Below are 17,227 nucleotides of genomic sequence, written 5' to 3'. Positions count from 1 at the left end.
TTTTGATTAATTTCTCATTGAAAAATTTCTTCTTCTGCCCTCATTAGTCTTCAGGGCTTGAACATAGTTGTAATGATTTGGGAGGAAAGTAAATGTTTATGGGAAAAATTGAATCTAAAAATACGACTTCTAACCATTCTAGAAACGTAAAAGCAATGATGGGAGAAGAGACATATACCCGTATGCCCATAATCTAAGCACATTCAATCATAGCTTGATGACCGGCCTACAGTAGGGTTCACTCGGGAAAAATGAGTAGCTGGAAAGGAATAGGAAAACTACATGCATAAGCTTTGTTTCCTGAAAAAGATAGTCATATCAGTATTATTACTCAGCTCACCTTCACAGTTGTAGACGACAATTAAGAACGAAATTGAAGAAAAGAAGGCTTTTCTTGTTGCTAGTGCCTTTAACCTTTTATAAAGTCATATTAGACAAAAGGAGGATAACCAATCCTGTGAGTGTGTGCTATGATTAACCACAGATATTTGAACTAAGCAAATCAATTATCACAAAGTCTTGAAAAATACTCATCATCATTTAAAGGGGACTTGTTTTCAATTTTGAAGGTGCTCTCCAAAGTGCATAACCATAAGTACATGTTAACTTTTTAGCGAATCCATCTTCCCAAGTCACCATTTGAACAGGTTCTTTTCAATTTTAAGGTAAAAAATTAGAAATGTTAACCTCAAAAACATGGCCCCTTAAAATGAATCCTCGTGGGAAAGCAAATTCTTATCCCTAACTATGATGTCGACTATGACATTACACAATACACATGATCCACTTTCCAGAAAAGGAATTACTGATATGATGCAATACTGTACTCGAATCTCAAAAGCAGTTCACCCAAAGGATAAGCAAGAAAACAAATCACATATGATATAATTTTCACAAATCAAAATACATATTGTCACTTCTCAATTAGTTTCAGCGGAATTTGAATAGATCAAAAACATATGATTGATCAGGCATATCAGTTTTACAGCAAGCATTTGAGTTAATCAGTACCAATATGAATTAGTTTAAGAAAAAAGAACCGGTCTTAAACATCTATACAGACACATTAACTGCTTAAACAACAATAGTAAAGAGGAGAAATATGTACATTCCCGTTTCTACAGTTTTTGTTATAGTCCAGCCATCAGGCTCAAACTAACCAAACTGCAACAAGGAAGGATGAGCAAAGCATACTATATTAGGTTGAAAGCCCTGAAACATTATATAAAATTATGGAAATTCTCGTGTCCTTTAGGAGAAGACGGTTGCAATTACAGTCTCCGGATGACAGAACAGATGATGATAACTTGGATGTAACATGTTTCATAATTGAAACCCCATTCTATCTTTAACATTTGTTTAAGTACCGTTTCATCATGAAGGCAATGGGCTGCTGGGCCATCAACTTAGAGATATCCAGAAGTGAATCGATACAAACCAAAAACTACTAAACGATTTGCTAAAATTTGTGCTAGGAAATGAATTGATAGAGAGACTTGTATTCTAGGGGTGATCCATTAAATTCTTCTGGTATATACTTCCATCAGATTTCCATATCTTAAAGAGTAGATAAGATTTCAAGCACCCTAAATTGTTGTGCAGTGCAGACCAGAGGCTAAAACTGTCCGAGGACATTGTGAGGATCATAAGATGATATGGTTAATATGATGATAATCACCAATTTTGCAGCTTTACTAGGATACAGCACAGAATTATTCAACAGAATTTGACTATTACCGCATTACATGAGTTGATCTATGTCCTACCACTAAGACCTACAAATTTATCATTATATAACAGGAGGCAACATTTGTTCGTCAAATTTGATCCATCCTAAGCTTCTATAAGAAATACAGAGCTCCTTGTACGTTTAATAGTTATGTAAATTCTACCAGGATGTTTTACCAAATGAAGCAGCAATTTAGAAGGTAAGATGTCATCCCCTTCTGCATAGTCAAACTGAGTAGTTCATGAAGACTGACACACCGCCACCATTCGCTTCCTTGCTTTTGTGTCAGCAATGTCAAACCTCCTTGCATTCAAATAAGGAGAATGGAATTCCAGTTTCTGCTACTTTCAAATTGCTCAAGGTAACTGGCATTTGTCCTAAAACCAGCAGGCAAATAATTATAAAGGCCTGTGGACCTTGAAAGTTCCCATCTTTTGATTTCAAACTTTTTTCCCACTCCATCAGAGCCCACAAACCCTTCATTAGCCAATCGTTCCACAAGCTGCGATCGCTAGTGAAAAGTCCCAATTCTCCAAATGAACATAAGCTCTTCCATTGACATCTTTAACTGCAAAAAAGTCGGGGTACTTTCGAATCAGTGACTTCCTGAAGTCATTCGGCAAATCCAATTTAGATTCAATGAACTCAATTGTTTCCATTGGAACCCTGCAATCAACTAACAGCATTATCTAAAGCCAGCGAGGATGGGAGCCATTCCAGGTTTATAATACTCACCCTTCTGTTGCATGGTATAGGCAAATGTAGAATGGATGACAGCATGGCTGTTGCAATTGTTACCTGGGCACAGCAAAACAAAACATTCAGTATCATCAACATGCTGAACCATTGATCTAAATATTATGATCGAAAAATGAGTCATGACACAAGATAATGTTGGTTAGGAAACCAGATAATAGATTCGAGAGGGAAAAAAAAAGAAAAAAAAGTTGACTACAAAGTAAAATAGGAAACTTAAGGGAATACCACAGTAACCATATACACTTGAACAGTTTTGTAATCTTTATTCATGGCTTTGGTTCATATACACTTGGATGTTCTAGATACAACTGTACAGAGAGAGGTTGGCTACTCATCGACTTAATAGGAGTTATTAGAGGAGGTTGTTGCCACTGCTTTGTGTCTGTTGGAAGCCACAACCCTTCATTCTTGCTTGAAATTTCCTGAGGAAGGGACTGGAAGTATGCCGTTATCTCCCACCTGCAATCTATTATAAGAGAAAAGCTTACATGACCTAGCTGCAATCTTTAAAAAGAAACATGGAAACGCAGAAGGACCACAATTGTAGCGGAAGAAACCAGAAACAACCCAAGCATAGGGTCAAAATTGAATAAGTTAAACCAAAGATGAAAATGCCAAGTTTAAAAATAAAAGGGTTGGCCAAGAAAAAGAAATTAAATTCAATACTGTTGTAAGATGAAATACAACACCAACCAACCATGAAACTGAGTACGAAAGTTGACTATGAACTTAAGGACGTACTCTGAGGAAGAACCTTAGTAGCGGATTCTATGAGAGGAAGCTTGATAAAGAATGACCTAAGTGAGAACTCCAGGTCAGCTTCTTTGACGTTTGAGCCACAAGACTGATCCACAGTGAGCTTAAACATAAATCTTTCCATAGGGTTGTTGTCACTGTCGAAGAAAATAACTGCTACTCTCTCCACCAGACCCTATTAGCGAAATGTATGTCCATTTCAGTGAGATTACACGGAAAATGATGGGAGGAACAAGAAAAATACAAGAATAAGAAAGAGAAGATGCATGCCAAATCATTTTCACAGAAATAAAAAGTGTCTTCATGAGTCTGACCGAATCTTTATTCAGTTTCTGTCATGACAATATGAACTTTTGTATTGTTCCCATCACAGAAATCAGATTGCAATTCATAAAAGTGAATTATAAATCTAATGCAGGCTGCTCTCTGCATAGGTAGTTCATTGGCATATTCCTAATATGTATTCCACTTGTCTATAGCATGAATCAGTTAAAGAGAAGCAATCCAGCAATAATGAGAGAACTTATCATGGTGAATGTGAGCACATATTATAAATACGTTAGACTAAGGAATCCACATAATCTATCTCTTTTTGCAAGACATTCCAGACCCTATTCATTATATAATCGAACTAACTAGTATGGTGATTCATCCCTAACACACGTTGATGTTCAAACAAACTGCAGGATCTCAACGATGTTCAAGAAGTTTAAATAAACCATATTTTGACAAAAAAGAGTGATCATTATAAAAGCAAAAGATGAGTAAAAGTATTCTTAAGGCGAGACGATGAATTCCACATAATACTAGTATTAGCCCAAATGCATATACAATTTAACAATTTCAACAACCAGGTCAGTAGCCTATTCCAAACTCAACCACTGACCTAGTAGCATTAGATAAATCGGCTAATTCTTGCAAACCTTTCATTACGAAAAAGAAATTATATTGCAACACAAAACAAAAGCAAAGAAATTTTTTTTCTTTTCTTAAAGGACTCACCTTTTTGATAAAAGGAAGAAGTCCTGAGACAGCAGAATGGATATAATCTCTGAGCTCAGGGTGCCGAGCTCTATGAACCACCAAATTCATATACTTCCTTCTCTCAAAAGCACCTTCAACCCAAAAACCAAGCATCAGCAGAAGCAATAAGCACCTTCTCTTAGGCTTTTACGGGTTTTGCTTTCTGGGTTCCACAAATAATGGAAGAAAAACACAAACCCAATACCATAAACTTTTCCCAGAAACCGCAAACAAGAAATGGGCTTTGTGATTGAATGAGATAAGAACAAACCTGGGGGGTAAATTCCTTTGAGGAAAACGATTGAAGTGATTGCCACCTCCAAGAACTCGACCAGAATCCGAGCGGTTTCATCTGCGCAATTTTTAATTTGAATTATAAGCACAAAGAAAAAAACCCAGATCCATTTTCAGAAGAGAAAAGCAGAATTAACAAAACCTTGAGGAGACTGATTGTCTTTGCGCTCCATTATCTCTAGAGAGAGAGAGAGAGAGAGAGAGAGAGAGAGAGAATTCCCAATAATTCGTACTCTGGAAGCAGAAAGCCTGCTTTGAATTTGAATAGACGAACCCGCTCTTTGGCGGGTCTACCCGATTTAGCTCCAAGCCCGACTCACCAAGATCGGGTTATTCAACCCAATCCATTTTGTTTTCTCAATATATACTGATATACATACATGTGTGTGTGTACAAGAATTTGAAAGGAGGGAAGATTTTGAAGATAAGGGGGAGAAGGGTAGAGTCACATTTTGTGTTTTTAAGTTTGAAGTGATTTATTCAGTGGTAAAAGAAAAAGAAAATTAATTAATAAATATTTTATTCACACCTATAAATTTATTATCTATAAGACTATAACTCGCATAAATTTTTATGTTGAAATCAATCCTAGCTTATACCGTTTTCGGTGTTATTTTCTTCTAATATTTTCTCATCTTCCAACCTCACCACCACCCACTTCCACGGTCATAACACATTCATCATCACCCACATTTATGTTGTGCCCCCTCCCTCGAATTGTGACTAATTAATCCAGCTTTAGAAATGTGCATGTCAATCTGGTGGATATCCATCGAGTCATTGCATTCCGCATATCATGTTAGGCACCAAGTTTTCCGTACTGATCAACGCATTAGATGCATTCCGGCTGGGACAATATATGTCCTATTGTATTCAACCCTTTAAAAGCAAATGCAGTTACCAAAACCAAAACCACTCAGTGAGTCTGGTGACATGTACCTCAATTCTCCGTCCAGACTAGTCCTTTACTTGGGGCGGCCTAGTAATTAGGGGAAGCACGGTAATGCAGCCCACCAAACAAGTGTAAGGATACGGTTACCCAGTTTGAATTTTTTGAGGTGTCATTGTGATGTCAAGAAAAAGAAGTGCAGGCACGTCGAAGGACCCTCAAGAATTGTATCACAGAAAAGGTCTGCTAATTTGGTTAGAAACTCGGGACGCTTTCTGAACTTCAACTTCCCTAAACTACGAGGGGTTACAGTGGAATGAATATGCTTCGACTTCTTTGGTAGTTTGGTCTAAACTTCAACTTAAGACTTCTAAGAAGGATGATCCATACCAAGTCATTTAAACAGACTGAATCCCATCTAGCAAGTACATATAGATCAATCTGGATCGAGCAAAACCCGTACAAATGACTGACATATTCCTTTCCCTAAATCAGCACCTAATTAAATACTATATGGCCATCCAATAGACATATAGGCAGTGCAGCCAGCGGATGGGCGACCTTGTGCTTTTACTAATTTCGACTAAGAAAGTTCTGGAAACAAAAGGGAAGCTAATGCTGCATTTGCATTGATAGATTTAGATGACTGAATCTAGATACCCCACAGATCACACATGAATTTAGCTCCGACATGAATATTAGCCATCTAAGAATCAACCATTTCATCTTGTATCTCATTGGGCGTAATCCGTTGCCCTTCTCTCTCTTTGTGCAGCAGCCTCCTCTGCATAAACATCTTTGTTGTCCTGCAACAGGTTCCCTCTTATTATACCACATTGTCTAACAAAGTAATAGTGACCTATCCGAACATAAAACAGATTCAAAAGAAAACAAAGAAACATTTGGTATCCTACCTGTGCTGAAAATTCTTTTAATTGCAACAGAAAGTCTCCCTTAAATCTGGCCAAGCAGTCATTCTTGGACTTGAATAGTCCTTTCAAAAATTGATTGACCTGAGGAAAAAAAGAATCAAATAAATAAAACCCTTCAGATGAGAGCGGTATTCTTATAGAATTAGTATGAACAGACAAAATAATATCAGAAATAAACCTCTATGGAAGTCATGTTGGGGTCTTTATGGTGAACTCCCGATCAAACATTGCATTATTTAAATATTGATAAGGAAGTACGGAACCACTGCAACATTCCACAGAGGCTCCGTCACAGGACACTTTCTACAAGGCAAAACAACTGTTGGAGCACCAAGACAGGCAACTTGAACCCAGGCTTATGAAACGTGTCCATCAAGACAGCAAATATTTCTTGCTCAATTTGCTAAATGTATGTCTGGAAAAATTGATTTTACACGACTCCGATTTCTGTCAGCCGTAACCAAAACACAATTAGCATTGTCAAATGTACGCTACTCAGAAATCAGCCCAGTTTCAGAAATAAAATATGCAACACACCTGAAAGTTCTTCAGCATCTCCAATAACGGGTTCAGTCCAGTTTCAGCAATATTTCTTTCTGTGTGCCGAAATGCCCAAATAATTGAACCCAGGACAAGCTTTAGTTGCTGAAGCATACCAAAAACACGAAAACAATCAAAAGACAATTTGTGATGGTTAACAAAATATATGAATCTGGATATGGCCATGAGCAAAATGGGAGAAAAAGAAAAAAAAAAAAAGGAACACAAACCTGACTCGATGATCTAATCAACACAGGTAAATAGTGTCAGCAATGTCAAACCTCCTTGCATTCAAATAAGGAGAAGGGAATTCCAGTTTCTGCTACTTTCAAATTGCTCAAGGTAACTGGCATTTGTCCTAAAACCAGCAGGCAAATAATTATAAAGGCCTGTGGACCTTGAAAGTTCCCATCTTTTGATTTCAAACTTTTTTCCCACTCCATCAGAGCCCACAAACCCTTCATTAGCCAATCGTTCCACAGCTGCCACCGCTAGTGAAGAGTCCCAATTCTCCAAATGAAGATAAGCTCTTCCATTGACATCTTTAACTGCTAAAAAGTCAGGGTACTTTCGAATCAGTGACTTCTTGAAGTCATTCGGCAAATCCAATTTAGATTCAATGAACTCAATTGTTTCCATTGGAACCCTGCAATCAACTAACAGTATTATCTAAAGCTAAATATCTTATGTATCAAACATGACATAAAACCAGCGAGGATGGGAGCCATTCCAGGTTTATAATACTCACCCTTCTGTCGCATGGTATAGGCAAATGTAGAATGGATGACAGCATGGCTGTTGCAATTGTTACCTGGGGTCTGCACAGCAAAACAAAACATTCAGTATCATCAACATGCTGAACCATTGATCTAAATATTATGATTGAAAAATGAGTCATGACACAAGATAATGTTGGTCAGGAAACCAGCTAATAGATTCGAGAGGGGAAAAAAAAAAATTGACTACAAAGTAAAATAGGAAACTTAAGGGAATACCACAGTAACTATATGTGCGTACACTTACAGTTTTGTAATCTTTATTCACGGCTTTGGTTCATATACACTTGGATGTTCTAGATACAACTGCACAGAGAGAGGTTGGCTACTCATTGACTTAATAGGACTTATTAGGGGAGGTTGTTGCCACTGCTTTGTGTCTGTTGGAAGCCACAACCCTTCATTCTTGCTTGAAATTTCCTGAGGAAGGGACCAGAAGTATGCCGTTATCTCCCACCTGCAATCTATTATAAGAAAAAAGCTTACATGACCTAGCTGCAGTCTTAAAAAAGAAACATGGAAACGCAGAAGGACCACAATTGTAGCAGAAGAAACCAGAAACAACCCAAGCATAGGGTCAAAATCAAATAAATTAAACCAAAGATGAAAATGCCAAGTTTAAAAATAAAAGGGTTGGCCAAGAAAAAGAAATTAAATTCAATAGTGTTGTAAGATGAAATACAACACCAAGCATGAAACTGAGTATGAAAGTTGACTATGGACTTAAGGATGTACTCTGAGGAAGAACCTTAGTAGCAGATTCTATGAGAGGAAGCCTGATAAAGAATGACCTAAGTGAGAACTCCAGGTCAGCTTCTTTGACGTTTGAGCCACAAGACTGATCCACAGTGAGCTTAAACATAAATCTTTCCATAGGGTTGTTGTCACTGTCGAAGAAAATAACTGCTACTCTCTCCACCAGAACTTATTAGTGAAATGTATGTCTGTTTCAGTGAGATTACACGGAAAATGATGGGAGGAACAAGAAAAATACAAGAATAAGAAAGAGAAGATGCATGCCAAATCATTTTCACAGAAATAAAAAGTGTCTGCATGAGTCTGACCAAATCTTTATTCAGTTTCTGTCATGACAATATGAAATTTTGTATTGTTCCCATCACAGAAATCAGATTGCAATTCATAAAAGTGAATTAGAAATCTAATGCAGGCTGCTCTCTGCATAGGTAGTTCATTGGCATATTCCTAATATGTATTCCACTTGTCTATGGCATGAATCAGTTAAAGAGAAGCAATCCAGCAATAATGAGAGAACTTATCATGGTGAATGCGAGCACATATTATAAATATGTTAGACTAAGGAATCCACATTGTCTATCTCTTTTTGCAAAACATTCCAAACCCTATTCATTATATAATCGAACTAACTAGTCTGGTGATTCATCCCTAACACACGTTGATGTTCAAACAAATTACAGGATCTCAACGATGTTTTTTAGAAGTTTAAATAAATCATATTTTGACAAAAAAGATACATATTCGACAAGAGTGATCATTATAAAAGCAAAAGATGAGTAAAAGTATTCTTAAGGCAAGACGATGAATTCCACATAATACTAGTATTAGCCCAAATGCATATACAATTTAACAATTTCAGCAACCAGGTCAGTAGCCTATTCCAAACTCAACCACTGACCTAGTAGCATTAGATAAACCGGCTAATTCTTGCAAGCCTTTCATTACGAAAAAAAATTATATTGCAACACAAAACAAAAGCAAAGAAATTTTTTTCTTTTCTTAAAGGACTCACCTTTTTGATAAAAGGAAGAAGTCCTGAGACAGCAGAATGGATATAATCTCTGAGCTCAGGGTGCCGAGCTCTATGAACCACCAAATTCATGTACTTCCTTCTCTCAAAAGCACCTTCAACCCAAAAACCAAGCATCAGCATAAGCAATAAGCACTTTCTCTTAGGCTTTTATGGGTTTTGCTTTCTGAGTTGCCCAAATAATGGAAGAAAAACACAAACCCAATACCATAAACTTTTCCCAGAAACCACAAACAAGAAATGGGCTTTGTGATTGAATGAGATAAGAACATACCTGGAGCGTAAATTCCTTTGAGGAAAACAATTGAAGTGATTGCTACCTCCAAGAACTCGACCAGAATCCGAGCGGTTTCATCTGCGCAATTTTCAATTTGAATTATAAACACAAAGAAATAAACCCAGATCCATTTTCAGAAGAGAAAAGCAGAATTAACAAAACCTTGAGGAGACTGATTGTCTTTGCGCTCCATTATCTCTTACAACAAAGAATTAAGTTCAAGGGGGAAGTAATCCAAAAACACAACAAAAGCAAGAGATTTACGTACACCAGAAATTTAAAATAGATCAAAATACATTACTAAAATCCATACTCTCAAACATAAAGTAGTAATGGTTCCATCGAAGTGCCATTAAATACTACAAAGGAAAAGTAAAGAGTTTAATTCAGAACAAAAATTAACAACATCTACTCCAAGTTGGTTTGCAAAAAAAAGGTTTAGAGCTTGTCCTCAAAGTCAGAAAGCGGGGTCATTTGCTCCTTCAAACCCTTCCTCTTACGGATGTCTTGAACCAGCTGAGATGCCTGGGAACCAGCCTCCAACGGATCAGAAGACATCATCTCCCAATGATCAAACACACACTGGGGGAAAGCCTGTCCGGAAGTGGAAGCTCTCAACTGACCAGAGAACCCAAAAGATTCAACAACGGGCAGGTATGCCTTGATGTTGTACAGTGGGGTACCAGGCCTCTGAATTTCTTCGAAAACATGTCCACGCTTCTGATTGAGAACACTGTAGATACCTCCAAGAGCACCCTCAGGGGCTTGAATTTCAACAAGATATACGGGTTCAAGAAGCCTTGGCTTGGCTGTCAGCTGAGAAGCATAGATAACCCTCCTGGCAGTTGGAATGACCTGACCACCTCCTCTGTGAATAGCATCAGCATGAAGAACAACATCACAGACTTCAAAGCAAATACCCCTCATGTTTTCTTCAGCCAATGCACCTTCCTTTGAAGCCCACTGGAACCCAGCAACAACAGAGTCCTTGATTTCATTGAGGTACTGAACTCCCTTACACATGTCAACCACCATGTTAGGACCAGTGGTCTCAGGGCCAAAACACCAGATTTTCTTAGCAAGATCCTTGTCCCAACCAAATTCCTCAGCCAAGATCTTGGAACGAATTTTAGGATCATCCCTTGGACCAATACGGCCATCATCAATGGCCTCTGCAAGACCTTCTTCCAATGGGCGTGCTTCCATGTACAAACGGTTATGCTTGTTGGGGGACTTGCTCATCACTGTACGGACAGACTTCTCAAGGACAGTCTCACGAAAGGACACAACAGGGTCAGATTTTACAATTTCAGCTCCACCCATAAAATCATCCTGAAGATCCTTCAAACAGATCTCAAGGTGGAGTTCACCAGCACCGGCAATAATGTGCTCTCCAGACTCCTCAATAGAACAGACAACCATAGGATCAGACTTTGCCAGACGCTTGAGACCTTCAACAAGCTTGGGAAGATCTGAAGCAACCTTGCACTGAACAGCAACACGCACAACAGGTGAGACAGAGAACTTCATAGCACGAATGGGGTGAGCATCAGATTCCTTCTCATTTGTCAAGGTAGCATTCTTGGTGATGAACTGATCCAGACCAACCAAGGCAACAGTGTTACCACAAGGAACATCCTCAACAGTTTCTTGTTTCTTTCCCATCCAGATAACAGTCCTCTGTACATTCTTCACATACAGATCCTTCTTTTCCCCGGGAACATAGTTTGGTCCCATGATTCTAACCTTCAAACCTGTTTGGACCCTCCCAGCAAACACACGGCCAAAGGCAAAGAACCTACCCTTGTCAGATGCAGGAATCATCTTAGATACATAGAGCATAAGAGGACCATCCGGATCACAGTTTCTGATAGCAGTTGCATATCGGTCATCCAGGGGACCCTCGTACAAATTCTCGACACGATACTTTTGAGCAGTTGATGGAGAAGGAAGGTGAAAGATCATCATTTCCAATAGGGCAGTGCTGGCTGGCAGCCAGGTCTGCATGACCCTCTTCATCAATGGCTTTCCCATCAGATCTTTCTCATCACCCTTCATGGTGATTCCAAGCTTTGCCAACATGGGCCACAGCTTATCCTTCTGGTCATTCATGCAGGTAGCGATAACCTGCTTGATGGGTTCATAACAGAACTGAACGAAACCGCGCTTGCAGGTAGCAGAACCGGTGTTCTTGCTGGTCCACTTCTTGGTTGCTGGGTCAAAAAAGTTCTCACCCCAGAGCCTTTCCATCATCTTTGTCTCATCAACTTTAAACTTTTCGGCATACATCTTGGCAAAGTTGGTTAAAGTAAAAGCCCAACCGTGCAAACCAGCAGAGAAAGCAACTGTTCCTTTCTCAGGGTAGACCTGGACATCACCAAGCAGAGGGTCTTCATAGGTAGCCATGATGACATTAGCATTCTCAATAACCCTTTGAAAATTCTGGTAAGCCTCTTCACCATCCACCTGGAGTTCAAGGAAGCACCTGTCCATCTTGTTAACAGTCAACACAGGCCTGATCCTTTCTCCCAAGGCCTGACGGAGCACGGTCTCTGTTTGGACACACACGCCCTCAATACAATCCACCACCACAAGTGCACCATCAGTAATACGAAGAGCAGCAGTGACCTCAGATGAAAAGTCAACGTGCCCAGGGGAATCAATGAGGTTGATAAGGTATTCGTTTCCGTCTCTCAGTCCCTTGTAGCTCTTCAAAGACTCATCCGTCATCTCATAGTAGAGAGAGATTCCAGTGGACTTAATTGTGATACCACGCTCTGCCTCATCTGCACGGGTATCCGTCATCCGGACATCACCAGCAGTTTCTTGTGCAATGATACCAGCAGCAGCGACAAGGGAGTCTGTAAGGGTTGATTTACCTGAGTGGAAACATAAATCAACATTATCAGCTCACTGCAGTAACAGATACAATATAACAAAAAGCACATAATTTAAATAAGCTCAAACTTAATAGGATAAATTCCCACCCAGAAACAATATATCACACAACCCCCAACTGCAATCCAGCCTACAATTGATAGTTAAAAAAGTCAACCATTTTGACATCTAGAATTATTCTAAAACCCACAGAAAATGTTCTTTTGTTGTTCAGAAACCATCACTTAAAGAATGAAAGTTTTCACACAAGGTAATACTCAGTAAGCAAAATAAGTGCAACATGATGTAAAATTACCATGATCAACATGGGCAATAACGGACATATTACGAATGTTGTGCTTGTAGTCCATAATCCTTCGCAACTCTTCTGCAGTAAACTTCACCTGCTCAAACAGAAAACATCTCTCCATTAAAATTACACGTTGAATTTTTTTAGCAACCAACTGAGCAAAAACTGGAAAAGATTGACTTACCATCTTGACTGATTGTAAGTGTCACCTCAGTAATTCAAGCAACACCTGCAAACAAGAACAGTAAAATACAGCAGTTACAAACTAAGCAAGAAACATCAAAGCAGTTTCATAAGAAACTCATAAATCACCTATTCCCAAAATCCAAATCACATTTACCAAGCAAAGAAAGCAAGTAGTAAATAGGTCTGCAAATAGTTATATACTCGGAAACCATCTGATACATAATACTCTATTAAATTTGTGCACACAAGGAACTCTAAACATTGATAAAGCAAACTCAATAGCAATTCTGTTTTCATCAAAACAAGAAGCTTTCAGTCTTGGATTTCTGCAAAATCAAACCTCCGATTTTCCAGCAAAAAATTCAAACAGTCTTGATACAATCAGTATAAGAAAAGCAATGATCTCATTTTAAAACTTTACACAGAGAATCCAAGGAAAATCAGAAATACCACTTAAATGTTTGTCACCTTTGACAGAAATAAAGTTCATAAGATTTTGATCAAAACAATTTCCTGAAAATCAAATCAATATAACGAGAAAGGAATTACAGCCGAATAAATCGTGGAAACAAACTTCTAGCATCCAACACAATCTTCTCAAAAAAAAAAATCTGAAAATTTTCCCGGTCAAAAACATTTCACGTAAGAACTTCCGGCGAAACAAACAGAGCGCCGATCTTCAGCACAATCACTCAGAAAATCACATTTTCTAACGTGAAATTTTCCACTATAGAAAAAACACATCAGAAAATTACTACGTAACAATTTTGGAACGGGAAAAACAGAGCATCGAGTGAGCTCAATACAAAAACACAACGATCTAGCACAGATCATATATTTCATAATAACAAATATCCACAACAAAAAGATTTCATCAGAAAAAAAATAGGTATCGAACAAAATCGAAACTCATAAAAGGAGAAACGCATGCATATATATTATATATAAGCAAAGAAAAACGATCGAGGAGACAAAAATCAAAAGCGAAAATAGAGATGCGAATAATACAAAGAACAAGTTGCAGATTTGAATAATAGGGAATAATCGGAGCTGAATAGAATAATGGAAAAAAAAAATTAAGGAAGAAACGAACCTCGGGATTAAAAGCGAGAGAGCGTGAGGAGGACTCTCGGCAGCCACCAAGAGCAAAATTTGGGACTGAGGAGAGATTGTGAGGGTTGGGAACGAGTGGTGTGAGTGTTATATAAGCTCTGGTGTTTCCGATAAATGGGCTGGGCTGGGGTTTTGTTTTTGAGATCATGGGCCGAGGTTGAAAGACGAACCCAGCCTCGAGAATTTTCGCATATTATAGTTACCTGATTTGGAGTAATTTCCTTTTTTTTTTTTTTTAATTTACATGACTAAATGCCAAGGACTGTCAAAAGATTATTAACGTTTACTCCAAGCAAATAATCAGGTAGATTATAGAAAATTGTTTGTAGAAAATCGGTATGTAAAAGCTTTGGCAATGGCCGGTTGATTATGAAACAATCTTTATAAGATTTTGGTGCTCAATGTCTCGTTTAGATTTATTAGCATAGAGGCCAACGTTCCTGAATTTCTTTAACCTTGAAGTTTTCTTTAAAATGAAAACATCTACGGATAGTGATGAGGTTGATCAATTAGTGTCCAAATTGTACCCATTTAATGCTCGGACTCGTATCAATCATTTCTTGCCAAAGTCGAGTATAGAACGAATTGGGGTTAATTCCCATTGGGTGGGATGAGAAGATCGGTTGATCACAAAAAGGAAATTGGGATCATAATTTCCGTCCGATGCTATGATGCTATTGACTAGGGACTCAAAACTTCTAACAACGATGCTATTGATACTCAATTTGGAACTATGATGCTATTGGGACAGCGTAAAAGCCTAGGTGTGTGTAATTTTATTTTTTTTTGGTCTGGCCTAGGTGTATATACAAGAATCAACAAAGATGGAATCAAAGTTTCTCTGTAGCAAGAGCCTTCGTTACGGAACAACAATACCGACATCTATGCCGCCACTGACCAAGTCCATTGTCTTATAGACAGCATTTCCAACCCTCTTTTTCCAGAACTATCAAAATCCCTTTCAATCAATTCACTTCTATGTCAACAAGTTGACTCATCACTATTCAAATAATAATTTTTAGAGTTTTTTACCAATAACTACAAACAACTACATATATTTACCACTAGCAGACTTCAAAACATGGAGCCCGTGCGGTCAACAACCATTAGCCCATCATAAAGAAAGAACACTCAAATATTAAGAAATTTACGAAACATGTCACTGACTAATATAAACCATTTCTCCCAAAATCAAAGCGATCCCAAAATCTAAACCATCTAAACTAAATCGGAATCTAGGGCTCCCGCGAAGCTAGGCGACGAAGCAAGGGCGCGAGAGCGACCCCAGAGGCGAAGCAAGCTCGTGACTCTGGCGGCGAAGCAAGCGCACGACCCCAGCAGTGAACCAAGTGCGCGACCTGACGGCGAAGTAAGGGGGCGACCCAGCAACGAAGCAAGCAGGCGACCCGGCTAAGAAGCAAGGACTCTGGCGGTGAAGCAAGAGCACGATCCCGGCGACGAACCAAGTGCGCGACCCGATGGCAAAGCAAGGGGGCGACCCGGTGGTGAAGCAAGCGGGCGACCCGGCTGAGAAGCAAGGGCGTGACCCCGACGGTGAACCAAGCGCGCGACCCCCGCGGCGAAGTATGGGCGTAGTAGAAAAGAATACTTTGATTTTAGGGTTTTCAATAATAATACTATTCATCCCACAAAGGGGTATATATACAAGGACAAGAGGAGTAGTCTAATCCTAATAGGAAACAATCATTCCTATAATTACATGATAACCTAAATAAATAAGAATCATAATTACATAAGATTTACAGTTATTCTACACTCCCCCTCAAGTTGGTGCATAGATGTCTATCATGCCCAACTTGTCAACTGAGCTGTCAAATACCTTCCTGGACACTCCTTTAGTAAGAACATCAGCTAACTGCTCTTCTGAGTTTACAAATGGAAAACGAATAACCTTTCTGTCAAGATTTTCTTTAATAAAATGACGGTCAACCTCCACATGCTTTGTCCTATCATGCTTAACTGGATTATGTGCAATCTCAATTGCAGCTTTATTATCACAATGCAAATCCATAGGTTGTCTAAGCTTGTAACCTAGATCTTTCAGGACATTACGAATCCATAACATTTCACAGACTCCATGTGCCATACCTCGAAATTCAGCTTCTGCACTTGATCTGGCCACAACTTTCTGTTTCTTGCTACGCCAAGTGACAAGGTTCCCTCCTACAAAAGTGAAGTACCCAGATGTAGAACGCCTGTCAGTTTTATCACCAGCCCAATCTGCATCTGTGTATCCCCCAACTTCCAATTCATCCTTTTTCTCAAACAGTAATCCTTTACCTGGCGCCATCTTCAAATACCTCAAAATCCGAAAAACTGCATCCATATGATCTTCACTAGGACAATGCATAAACTGACTGACAACACTCACAGCATAAGCAATATCAGGTCTAGTATGTGAAAGATAAATCAACCTTCCTACAAGACGTTGATACCTTCCTTTATCAGTTGGAATTTGATCAGGATAAATGGCAAGTCTGTGATTCATCTCAATGGGTGTCTCAATTGGACTGCAGTCCAGCATCCCCGTTTCAGTAAGTAAGTCAAGAACATACTTCCTCTGTGACAGTGAAATTCCCTTCTTAGACCTCGCAACTTCAATACCCAGAAAATACTTCAGTTGCCCCAGATCCTTCATTTCAAACTCCTTTGACAGATACTTTTGTAAGTCATTCATCTCTTTCGGATCATCCCCTGTAACAATCATGTCATCAACATACACAATAAGAGCTGTAATCTTACCATTCTTGCGCTTGATAAACAAGGTATGGTCAGAATTGCTCTGTCTGTACCCAAAGGCTCTCATGGACTTTGAAAATCTCCCAAACCAAGCTCTTGGAGATTGCTTCAGGCCATACAAAGACTTCTTCAATTTACACACCTTGCCAACTTCACTTGGGTAATTCTTAACACCTAGGGGCACATCCATGTACACTTCTTCTTCCAAATTCTCATTAAG

General features: G+C 38.8%; 2 protein-coding genes across 4 annotated transcripts; both read right to left on the bottom strand.

The window, feature by feature from the left end:
- Positions 1-1,656: 1,656 nt before the first annotated feature.
- On the bottom strand, positions 1,657-9,898 carry LOC112165386 (DNA polymerase zeta processivity subunit). 2 transcript variants are annotated; one of them, XM_040506544.1, is made up of 16 exons: positions 9,759-9,898; positions 9,467-9,579; positions 8,447-8,642; positions 7,946-8,162; positions 7,671-7,740; positions 7,153-7,568; positions 6,920-7,027; positions 6,561-6,829; positions 6,365-6,463; positions 4,704-6,256; positions 4,539-4,619; positions 4,247-4,359; positions 3,230-3,419; positions 2,714-2,954; positions 2,465-2,527; positions 1,657-2,297 (listed from the first exon to the last, which is right to left on the bottom strand). In XM_040506544.1, the coding sequence occupies exons 10-14, from the start codon at positions 4,732-4,734 to the stop codon at positions 2,755-2,757; spliced, it is 615 nt and encodes a 204-aa protein (XP_040362478.1). In that variant the 5' UTR covers positions 4,735-6,256; positions 6,365-6,463; positions 6,561-6,829; positions 6,920-7,027; positions 7,153-7,568; positions 7,671-7,740; positions 7,946-8,162; positions 8,447-8,642; positions 9,467-9,579; positions 9,759-9,898; the 3' UTR covers positions 1,657-2,297; positions 2,465-2,527; positions 2,714-2,754. The 2 variants fall into 2 exon arrangements, with proteins under 2 accessions (XP_040362478.1, XP_040362479.1); XM_040506545.1 differs by having other exon boundaries at positions 2,730-2,954.
- A 139-nt stretch (positions 9,899-10,037) lies between these two features.
- On the bottom strand, positions 10,038-14,333 carry LOC112165385 (elongation factor 2). Of its 2 annotated transcripts, none has more exons than XM_024301877.2 (4): positions 14,228-14,333; positions 13,133-13,177; positions 12,955-13,042; positions 10,038-12,640 (listed from the first exon to the last, which is right to left on the bottom strand). In XM_024301877.2, the coding sequence occupies exons 2-4, from the start codon at positions 13,133-13,135 to the stop codon at positions 10,200-10,202; spliced, it is 2,532 nt and encodes an 843-aa protein (XP_024157645.1). In that variant the 5' UTR covers positions 13,136-13,177; positions 14,228-14,333; the 3' UTR covers positions 10,038-10,199. The 2 variants fall into 2 exon arrangements, with proteins under 2 accessions (XP_024157645.1, XP_040362477.1); XM_040506543.1 differs by lacking the exon at positions 14,228-14,333 and adding an exon at positions 14,143-14,162.
- Between the last annotated feature and the right edge of the window lie 2,894 nt (positions 14,334-17,227).

Source organism: Rosa chinensis, chromosome 5, assembly GCF_002994745.2.
Source record: "Rosa chinensis cultivar Old Blush chromosome 5, RchiOBHm-V2, whole genome shotgun sequence".
NCBI lineage: Eukaryota > Viridiplantae > Streptophyta > Magnoliopsida > Rosales > Rosaceae > Rosa > Rosa chinensis.
Note: the sequence above shows the minus strand (reverse complement) of the source record. Positions and strands in the feature narration are given on the sequence as shown.